The sequence below is a fragment of the Brienomyrus brachyistius genome, chromosome 13, assembly GCF_023856365.1.
Source record: "Brienomyrus brachyistius isolate T26 chromosome 13, BBRACH_0.4, whole genome shotgun sequence".
NCBI classification, from domain to species: Eukaryota; Metazoa; Chordata; class Actinopteri; order Osteoglossiformes; family Mormyridae; genus Brienomyrus; species Brienomyrus brachyistius.
In genome coordinates, this window is record NC_064545.1 from 25,318,391 (window position 1) to 25,329,590 (window position 11,200).

The 11,200-nt window shown below is 45.8% G+C and overlaps 1 protein-coding gene across 9 annotated transcripts in view; it reads left to right on the plus strand.

The window, feature by feature from the left end:
- The window catches only part of mtss1lb (MTSS I-BAR domain containing 2b), a 55,934-nt gene extending 48,999 nt beyond the window's left edge, over positions 1-6,935 (plus strand). For 2 of the 9 annotated variants that reach the window (XM_048972793.1, XM_048972795.1), the window contains exons 12-15: positions 20-169; positions 573-749; positions 1,389-1,593; positions 2,854-5,894. In XM_048972793.1, the coding sequence (XP_048828750.1) occupies positions 20-169; positions 573-749; positions 1,389-1,593; positions 2,854-3,614 (1,293 nt within the window). In that variant the 3' untranslated portion in view covers positions 3,615-5,894. Of the gene's footprint in view, positions 1-19; positions 170-572; positions 750-1,388; positions 1,594-2,853; positions 5,895-6,205 lie in introns of those variants that run through there. The other 7 variants (XM_048972796.1, XM_048972794.1, XM_048972798.1 and 4 more) reach the window with 5 other exon arrangements.
- Positions 6,936-11,200: the final 4,265 nt, after the last annotated feature.

Consider the following 11,200-nt stretch of genomic DNA (forward strand, 5'->3'; position numbering starts at 1 on the left):
ATGTTTCTCCATTCTGCAGTTTGGCTTGACCTTCTCTACCTTCCGCCCTGCTCTCTCTCACAATGGCTCCATCAAGCCTCTACCTCTCATACTGTCTGCATCCCTACCCTATAATCGCTCCCCTGGATCCAATAATTCATCTCCCACATCAAAGGTTCCTTGTTGGAAGGTTTGTTCGTTTCTTTTGATTTCTTTGAATTCTTTGTTTGCTTGCTTCGCTTTGTGTTTGATCTGCAGTCCTTCAAATAATGTGTTTTTATTTATTTATTTACTTATTTAATAATCTCCTCATTAACTCGTTTGTGACTTTATTGCTTGAGTTGTGTTCCGTCTATGTTGCTTGCCAGCAAACCTTCATGCCCTGCCTCTCATCTGAAATCTCCCAGGGAGAAATTGCTAACTTGAGCAGTCCATAGGTATAACGATTCTCAGCAAACAGAACACAAATACAGAAGTCAACCACTAGGAGGCCTCAGGCACACATGTGACGAATCCTTCAAAAACTCCACTGCACTTCCTCCATCAACTGCATTGTTTTCTCTGAATCTCAATAACTCTGCCCAATTCTTTAGGACTGGTCAAAACCTGTTCCCTATGAACAGCCATTGGTCAATACGCTACAGCGCAGAAAGGACCCACCGGAGCGCCTGAGAGAGCCAGAAACCTCTCCTGCTCCCCCGGCCTACACCGCGATACATCCAGAAGATTCCCAGAGGCCTAGAATGTCTCCAGCCACAATTGCTGCCAAGGTAACTGCCGCGGTACTCTAGTAAGAACCTTTGCATTTCGTACTATATTACTTGCCTTAATAAAGACAACAGTGTTTTCAAGGACACAAAGTCTCTCTTTAAAAAGGCCTTTTCATATTCAGATGTCCAGCTGTGCTATTTCACTCAGGTGCTGCTATTTAAAGATTGGTGAGATGGCGTGAAACTAATGGATGTTTAGACAGTTCCCAGGCTCCAAGTATTAAAAAAAAAAAACACATAATGAAGTGCAGCATTTGTTCAGGTGCAGATTGCATGATGATTAAGGACACATACTGGTCCTGAGATGAGGACCTGCTGAGAAATACTCAGTCATTTCCGGCTGAAAGCCAGAGGTGATTCCAGACCACACAATGTTTTTTTTTTTTTTTTTTTGTCTCAACCCTCCCTGAAAAATTATTTTTCAAAATTCTAAATCGATTTAGTGATTTTTGTACACATTTTTGTACCCCCTCCCAGCTCAGCTCATTTTATCATTGGGGGGTCCCTTTGATAAAATTTGCCAATTAAATGCAGATTTGAAAAGTGGCAATCTCCCTGGGGGTGAGACCCCCTAGCATGGCTGAGTCTGAGTGATGTTCAGCTGTCACTGTCATGGTAACGCCGTGTGCCCCCCCCCAGCACGGGGAGGAGGTGTCCCCCGCCGCCAGTGACCTGGCCATGCTGCTGACGAGAGGCCTGAGTGTGGAGCAGCAGACCAGCAGCCACGACTCGCTGCAGTTCTCCAGCGGCTACAGCACGCAGACAACCACGCCCTCCTGCTCGGAGGACGCCATCCCTTCACACGGTAGCCCGACTTGGAGGAGCGAGGCTTTCAAACCACACAGTGGGTGGGCTTGCTCTGTGCTGTCAGCATCTTCCTATTGGTTATTCTCTGAGCTCTCATTGATTACGTAAGGCTCAAATCTCTTCAGTCTGGGCTACGGAGGCAAAGAACCACCCGACGTTTGGAATATTAATATATAGCTTGGAGTGCATTAACCCACTTATAATACGGATACTTACACGTTTTTACCTAAAGACTTTACTTTCACATCTACAAGGCAAAAACTCATTTATTAGTAGAACTGCTTTCTTCCACTAATGATAAAACATTTTGCTTAGATATGCCCTAAGCCGCCGTCGTTAATTTGAAATTTGCCCACTGCTAATACTGTAAGCCAGTCAGTAGCTGAAATTGCCTGTTGCTAAATTTTAAATTGTGTTCTACATCTGGAATTTTAAGTAACGTTAGTTAGAATTAAAGATTATAATCATGTCTTGATTTATTACTGTGATTCTGCAGGCTGACGTGATGGTTATACAGAATTAATCAACACCCTTCTGACCAATTAGATTTGAGAATTCAGCACCACTGTGGTTGTAACAGGCAGTAATTGACAGTTCATGTTAATCTGACAGTGGGTTTTGAAACCTCATTTCTCCCATCACTAGCTTGCACCCTTAGGAAATATAATTAAATCAAGCTATAAAAATTATGAAAAGTGCACAATTAAATCATTAAACCATCATTCGGTTTTTTTAAGTAACTCCAAATGAATGTTACCATTGAGGCTGTTTATTGGCTAGATACTGTATTACCTTTCAGCTCTCTTCTGAATGATGACAGAGATTCATTTTCTGTGTAATTCAGTCATTCAACTTGCAGTTACGTTCCTGTTCTGCTTGTTCATCTTATGTTTTCCTTGCTATGGTCTTTTGATCATGAATGTGAATCTGTTCCTTTTGCAATTAAAAATGCAGTTAAAGGTTAGATTCTTTTTCTCGAAAACACGCCTAGCTGCTCTTTGGCTTGGAGGTAAATCTGTCACAGCTCACCCTCACTCTTCTACTGTCATCCAGTGCCCCAAACCTCATGGACCCCTTCTGAACCTATATCCTGGGGCAGCTATTGGGTCTACGACTCCTCTGCTGCAATGCAGTATCAGAGTAGGGCCAGCAGGTTAAAGGGCTGAATTTTAAAAAGGTCACCAGGTCAAATCTGAAATAGTATTGTTAACAGGAGAATGACGGTGTGAGACTGTAAGCACTTGCAGAAGGTTGTAAAGACTGGAATGACTGTCAGACTGTCTGCCTTTTCCTCCAGTGTCCGAGTACGAATGCTACTCCGTGAACGGCGACACCGAGGTGGAGGTGCAGGCCGACTTCGATAAGTCCTCCACCATTCCGCGTCACAGCAACATCGCTCAGAACTACCGGCGCATGATCCAGACCAAGAGGCCGGCCAGCACCGCGGGTCTGCCCAGCGGCATGGGGCCCCAGGGTGTGCCACCCGGGGGAGGGGGCGGGGGAGGCGGTCTGGGTACCCCAGGGACGGCCACCATTCGGCGGACCCCATCCACCAAGCCCGGGGTGAGACGCACCCTATCCAGCGCGGGCCCCATCCCCATCCGGCCGCCCATCGTGCCGGTGAAGACGCCCACGGTACCCGACTCCCCAAGCCACACGGGACCGTCGGTGTGGGCAGGCAGCGAAGAGTGTGTCTTCTACACGGACGACGCCTCGCCTGGGGTGCCCGAGTTCAGCAGGGCGTCGCCGAAGCGCATGAGCCTGCCCAACACGATGTGGGGGTCCGGTGGGGGCCTGGAGACAAGCGTCTACACCCAGCAGCTCGAGGAAGACCAGCTGCTCGCCGCCAACCGCCACAGCCTGGTGGAGAAGATCGGCGAGTTGGTGGCCAGCGCCCACGCCCTGGGTGAGGGCCAGTTCCCCTTCCCCTCGCTGCCCGATGAGTCCACGCAAGACCCCCAGCCCTCGGAGGGAGAGGACATGCTCGTGTCGATCCGCCGTGGGGTGCGGCTCCGCAAGACCATCTCAAACGACAGGTCGGCGCCCAGGATTTTGTGATCGGGCCCCGGGACAAGACCGGCCGGCACCAAGGTGTCTGTATCACTGACTTTATAGAGAATATAACGTTTGTGAAGATAACAAGAATAAATAAGTAATTAAAAGAATTGAATGAATATTAATAATTAATGAAACGTTCAAGGCTCAGGCCTCTCTAAATGTAGTCTCTATGGACGCATGTTTTCTAATTAATGCCACTGGTACTTTGACTGTAGAGATGTGATGAGCTGCTTAGGAGTATCTGCTGTGTTTCCTGCCCAGCTGTTAACCACTGCCCCCACACTCCAGAAATTCCCTGACATCTGACCCCTAGGAGGCACAGTTGACAGGTTATTAGGGGACAGGCTGAAAAACAAGCCCTCTCCACTTTGTCTGTGTCCGTGTGTGTGTCTGTCAGACTGGGAAGGCCTCTCCAGATGGTCTCATGATGGGCAACGAAAGTAGCCATCTTTTCTGCTGAACAAGAGTAACAATTTCCTGGAAGAAATTGATTAATAAACCTTTAGGGTTGTTTTTTTTAATTATAACCTTTTGGTAATTATAAGGCATCTGAAAGCATATGTAGACTATTACCCTGCTTCGTATCGTATGTGGGTCTTATAGGCCTTTTTAGTATGTCTTAATGCAGACTTTGGTAATTTGAAGGTGAACTCCCATAATGGCCACCAGATGGCAGTCAGGCCTCATCGTGTGTCGCGTGGCTGTAGTGATTGTTTCGTGTGAAGTGTGTCGTACACAGAGTAATTCATATGATGCGATAGGGAAAGGGAAGTGCTATGCAGAGCAAGATTACAGATAGAGGAGCGGAAGATCTTTTAAGGTGAATAATTTCCTGCATTATCAGGATCTTGAAGGGGGTGCTCATTTTGCTGTGTGAGCAAGTTTTACTGGGGTGTAGCCATGCCGAGAGGGCTGTGAGAACGCGCGGACTGGGTGGGAAATGAGGTTTCACTGAACAGCTCTGATACTGGGAAGATATACAGATGGACTGCAGAAAATAAGACTTTCGCTGAAATTGCTGTATTTACGGAAACGTAGCATCGGAGCAGATTGTGACTGATCCATTCCTGTGTGAGATAATGAGTGGCTATGAATCCTTCTTATACAAGGATATATAGGAGATGTAAAGATGTTTTATCCGGTTATTTAAAGCCAAAGTATGTTCTGTACAGTTTGAAAGAAGCTGGTAAGGATGGAGAACAGAGCCCACGTTGTTTTTGCGTTTAAAGGAAACTTAAAATAAATACTTTGATGATTAAAGCAATGCAAGAATACCAAGCACAGGGATGTGTGGTGTAAAGGAAGCTGGGAATTGCAGGTGTGTGTTTGTGTGGTTGCTTGGGAGGGGGGGTGTAGCGGCGACAGCTGCTTCAGTCAGGAGGCCAGCGGCTGCTAAGTCATGTAATTACACTGAAGCACAGCTCACCACGATGTACATAAACGAGAAGATGAAGTCTAATTGTACAAGTCGCAAATGTTTTTGACACTAATATTGTATAGAGAATTCTGGGAAAAAAAGAAAAGGCATATGTCCACTATATCGGAGCAAGAACAGCAATGTAATTAATGTATTTTTGAGTGAATGAAAGAGCATATAATTACATTTAAGTAAAAAGAACGCAGCAGTTGGGTCAGTGATCACGCGAGAGTATATTTTGTCTGTGACTTGTTCTCTTTTTCACCTGTTTTTACTTTGACCAAAATAATGGATGAATTTGATCGTTTAATTGCGGAGCAGCCGAAGCGGTTTGGACGGATCCGACGGGATCCCGGCGTGGCTGCAGATGCCTGCATTGCTCCGCATTGCTGCGTCGCCGCCGGTCCCATCTCACATGTGACAGCCCCCCAGCCCAGTCTTCCCAAGTGCTTTCAACACAATCTATTAAGTGCTTACAGGGAGCGTCCTGCTATAAGTGTACACTGATTATGGACCAATCTAACGGCTTTTCCCCCCAGACTCGACTGCCCGTTTGGCCACCTGTATTGACTGCAGGTGGTGTGTCATTAAGAGGAGGCCCCCTGTCATTAAGCCCTGATGAAGCTATATCGGGGTAACATTAGCGGTAATTGATTTCCCGACAGAGGGTTTTTTGTTCTGCTCTGCACGCAGCTTGCGCGCATCAGCAACATGCCGCATCGCAAAGCTGCACTTATCCTCACTCCGCTTCAAAAACACAAGGCAGGTTAGCGTATAGTTCCATCCACGTAAAAGCAACATGTCCATTGCCTTGTAATCACATTAGGACTTTGTATTATTTGCCTCTGCTGTGTAACATTGTAACATTGTAGATAAAGAAAATAACTTAAGTCAATGGTGTTTTGTTGTATATAGACCACGTTACTCTGAAGGTAACCCCGAAATGAATTCTGCTGTCGTTCTTACACGCATGGCTCTCATTGGCTTGCAATGGACACGTGACTGTACCTCTGCGTGCTTATTGGTGTCTGAGCTCACTCCATCTCGTTTAATACTTAGAATGAAATCACGGGCACCGGGAACGTTCCTGTAAACCGCGCTACTCCCGTCTTTGACTTGTTTCTTCTAGGTGATCTGTCTGTGATTTGTGTAACGGTAGCCTCCTTCCTCTTAGGACAGGAATTGGGTCACGTCTTGTTCTAGTTCCCCGAGGTGCCGGCGGTGCCGTCCCTCTGCCCTGAGCCTTAAGGCGCTGATGTAACGAAGCATGGACGCCGCTTACAGGACAGCGCTTGACTGGCCGATAGCGGAGTGTGATATTTGCCCTGGCGCAACACCTACTCGCCAGCCCACACACATCCTGTCCCACCGTGTCAGAAAGCGTCGATCCTGCACCCCCAGCTCCTGCTGGTCTAAGAGAAGCGAAGCTGCTTACGGGAGGGACCTTGACCTTTCCTCATCTGTCTAGTTTTAGGCAGTTCCTTTGGACTGTGCCCTGGAAAAATCAAACGTCTCTTTTTCTGGAGCTTTCCGTGGTCTCCGTGGTGCTTCTTCCAACCCAGCTGCTTCTCTGAACTTGATCTTTGCCACAGTTTTGTTTATTAATGATTTATTATAATTAGTATTATTGTGACAAGATGTATGTGTGTGCGCTGTTTTTACAAAAACAAAACTGTTCCTACCGTTGACATCAAACACTGCAGATCTGTTGTCGCACTATCCACTCTTTTCCAATTTAATTTATTGCTTCCCCCCCCCCCCCCCAAACGTTTTGCCACATCTGCAATGGCAGGTCTTTCTTTATCTGTAATATTTATCTTTTTCATTTAACTTTGGACACTGCTAACGTAACAAAATGCACTGTGATTACTCCAGTATTAATAAAAGTTGTACTTAAATTCAAATCCAAGGAGCTCACGTCTTTTTATTTATGTGTTTGGGGTTTCTTGTGTGTTTTATGCATGAAGCTTTAATCTGATTTAACTGTCTTGTCTGTTGAATGTTTGCCGTGGTTTCAGAGGTGTCATTCAGCTATATTAACAACAGGTGGCACCAGCGAGATTTCCGATAGAGATTTTCTCCTTCAGCAAAGCCTCTAAGATCAGGTGCGTTGCAGTGACGTATAGTGGGGTCTGGGTGGCAGATCCACGGGCTGCGGAGCCCTCTGTGAGTATTGGGTACCTTGCGAGCCGTGATTTCACTGTTGCCATGGCAATGCAGAAGACGCGCAGTGAAGCCTAGACCTACAGCATGGAGAGCATGTAAGAAAGTTTTATTTTAATATCCATATTTAACAGAAAAGACTGTTGTGTTATTGGATATATCAATATGATGGTTATTTTATGAACTATTGTTCAGACTTATTTACTGCAGTTGACAATGAAGAGTAACCTACTAAGTTACATTGAAAGCAAATGTCTGATCCATTTATAATATTTTTCTGCCAGTTCATCCATCTGTCCATTTTCCAGAGCTGGATTGAACATGGAGCTTAACCAGGGAAGCACAGGACATGAAGCAGAGGGCAACCTGGATGCCAGTGTGTCACAGGGCACACGCAAGGGGCAATTTGGAGGTCCACGGGAAGTCCAACATGCAGTGTGCAGTGCTGTCTTCAGTTGTTCCTCATCATTTCTTGGAATCAGGCTTAGGCTTTAGTTAGGAACACTCTTGCACAGCCAAATTGATTTCATAATTATGTTCAGGGAGGACAGGACAAGTACATGGAGCATTGATTTACTTTGCATTGGTATTGTATTCATAATCCTTTGTTAATGAATTTGATTAAGAGTAATTGACCATTAATGACAAATGACCCGAAACCAGAATGACGATTGTGGTCAGAAGCAGCCTAGAGGTGCCGTTTGGCATTTTCAAAGCTAAAGGAAGCAAGCACATGTTTGTGTTTTATGATATGTGTTTTTCCCGATGGGAAAACGGGGACTGGACATCAGTTTGTTTCCACAAAGGATTCTGTAGACGCTTTGTAAAGTGAATCGTTAGCAGTTTGTAAGGGATCTGGAGAATCCGGGTTGAAAATATGCTACCCAGTTTCTTCGAAGGGCAAGACCTTTTCAAAACACAGGGAGACGGTTTTCCCAAGAGATCGATTTGATCCTGTGTCACCAAAATCCGCTCAAGTGGAATTATTCATTCTGGTGAGTGGTGTCATTGCCCTTCCGAGTGTTTAAAACAGGTAAAGCCGTGTTTAATTAACAGTAAAGGGCCGCAGTTAACTTGAGGATTCTCACAGAACAGACATTTTGGGCCCAGCCGTGGCTGAGATTCAAATGTTGTTTTTCTGCTACCACTTCTGACATTATTTCACATATTCTGAAATAATTGCGTAATGAAAGCAGCTTTTCTGACACAAGTATTAAAATGTTTTACAGCTTTAAGTTTATTATTTTTTGTTTGAAGACTGCCTTTTTAACTTGATTGGTCCCATAGGGCGCCTGAAAACCTCAGCATGATTTATTGATCAGTCTTGCACATACGCACTCTTTTAAAGTAACATTACTTGTTAATGAGGCCGATAACAGTAAGGTGAATGTGTGTGGTGTGTCTGGGCACGGCCAGTTCCTTGCTAATGGATCACTGACACCTCCCCATATACAAACATCACTTTCTTTGTTAGGGTCTGTGACGTCACTGCACTGGAGATCCTGACACCCCCCCAACCCAGCATAAGCAGCTGATTTTAGGGCAGCTTACAGACGCACTTGTACCCCACCCCACCTAACACCATACTTATTTCCTCTCCTTGTTTATGCCCTCCTTCAGGCTTCTGGCCTTATGGCTCCGTGGATATAAATAATATCTGTGTTCGATCTCCCCTTTCCCGAGTCCACGGCTACGTATTGCAATGAAGGTTAGGAATGTGAAATGCATACGTATTTCTGTATATGCACGGTATGGTAAAATCTGTGCACTTATAAAGAACACTTTCCCGAAGAGTTGAGAAATGAAGGAGGTATTCAGTGCTGTATGATTACTTGCACTTGCAGACGTTTGTGCACTGGGCCTTGTCTGTGTATGTAGGAGAGTATCTTTGGTATGGGCACTGTGTTAAGGTGCTTGAGCTCATCGGGTCAGGACCGCATGGCCATGTGTGCATCCAGCTGACCCTTTGGAGGATTATTGTTTGATCGCTAGGCGGGGGGTAAAGGAGACAGACCGCTTTGAGGTGTGTCGTATACGAAAATATTCAAGGACAACTTTCTTAACATTGCACCAAGCTGTCGTTGATTATTCTCATATAAACACACCTCGCCATGGTTCGTCCCTTATATGAAAACACAGATATGGGAAATGATGCATCTGCATGTGAGGGAATGTGCCTGAAATCAGGGCCCCCTGGGGGGCGTGGCTTCCCTGGCAGATGCAGTGGGCCAATCACTTTAAAGGGCCGCAAAAACCTACTGTCCTGGGTCTCCCTGGTCGGCAGAATCTCCGCAGGTGATGCTGGTGACATGGGAGCCAAGAATGTCAGGCCAATCCCATGTCTGCAATGGACTGACATGCCATCTCCAGAGAGTATACCATATACTTCCTGGGATAGGCTCCACCCACCCAGCAAGCGCGTACTAGATAAGTGGTCTGAAGGTAGATGCATTGATATTGCTGCTTCCACTGCTTAGGACACTGAATGTAAGATGTCTGTATTGGAAGAGAAAGACGGAATGTTAAGTTAAAAGGACTCACTGTCTGCTTTCCTTTGCAGCAGTCGGGTGCAGCGCGGCACGGAGAGGGACGGCCCCCACCGCTCACATGTGCTCCTGCGTGGCAGAAAGCGCATCAGCATGTCTCGGGAGCGCAGGCGCCGGCCCGGCTGAGCCAGAAAGGCACTCCTGTCTCCTGTCACCGTGCCTGTTATCATGTCAGTACTGGTAAACGCCCGCCGACCGAGAATCATCTCGGAAGGCAGGGATGGGCCACGTAATCTCTGTCAACTGGCGGCAAGACGAGTGGGACGGTGTAGGGATCAGGATCAAATGCCCCCCCCACCCCTGCTTCTTACCAAAATACTGTCTGGAACCTACTCACTTGCCACTTTGTCCTCTGCGCTATTCATACCCTCCCTGTTACCGTGCTCACATCCCCTCCCCCTTGAGTTTCCTGTCTCCTCTTGGTTGATTCCCCCCATGCCCGCTAACCCTGACTAGCTGTATCTCCACGATTCCAGGAGCCCACCATCCCTGATGGCCCCCTACCCCACCCCCTATCTGTTTACATTCCCACAGCTACATGGCACAGTGAAGGGTCTCCTGTTCTGATTGTTAGCAAAGCGCTCGGGAGCCTGCCTCTAATTAATCGGCACTAACGAGGACGGTCTTTCGCATATAAATTCCCTCATCTTGTCCGCAGCCAGCACTGCAGTCAGTAACGCCTCGCATTTCAGGAGGACCTTTTGGAAACATGACACCCAAGTCTCAGCCAAGGTTAATGAGAACTTGCTCTCCCTCATTTTTTCTTCTTTAAACTTATTTACGGTGGATATACAATAATTTTCAAGAATCTTGTAGGTTTATATAGAGAATCATATCAGCTAATGAAGAACAGAAATCAATGTCTCTGCGCTAAATGGAAGGCAGCCTAAATTAATGAACAATTATTAATGAATTCTGATTATAATGAGGTTGATGATTCCTACATGTCATTGCTGCATCGCTACTGCGCATCTTTTCAAAACACCAATGTGATGTTTGGCTTAAGGAAGGCAAAGTGCAAGTTTGTGCCCAGACAACACAAAAGAATGTTGAATATGCAGCTATATGGACAACTGGCAGTTTAAGAAGTATGGATCTGCCACAAAAGGAGTTTAGAAACAGTGTCATTCCGGATTGCACATTTACCACAGATAGAGGAGTGCAGGTTACCTTTAAGGTTTTGTGCAAACTGTTCCCAACTTCTGAGTGCAAAATCCAGTGAAGGGCGTGTTCCATCCACCTCCTTTTTACAAGTGAGCAAACAAATAAAAGCTGGTAGTAATTTTTCTAAAAGGAATTGAAAAATGGAAAAAAGTCAATATTTTACAAAAATGATACTTAAATAAATGTGATAGCAAGGCTGCTGCTAGCAGTTTGGATGAGAAACCATGATGCATTTCGACCCTAAGCAGCCAAATTGAAGACTTTGAATGAAGATTTTGTAGGATTTTTCCCACCTT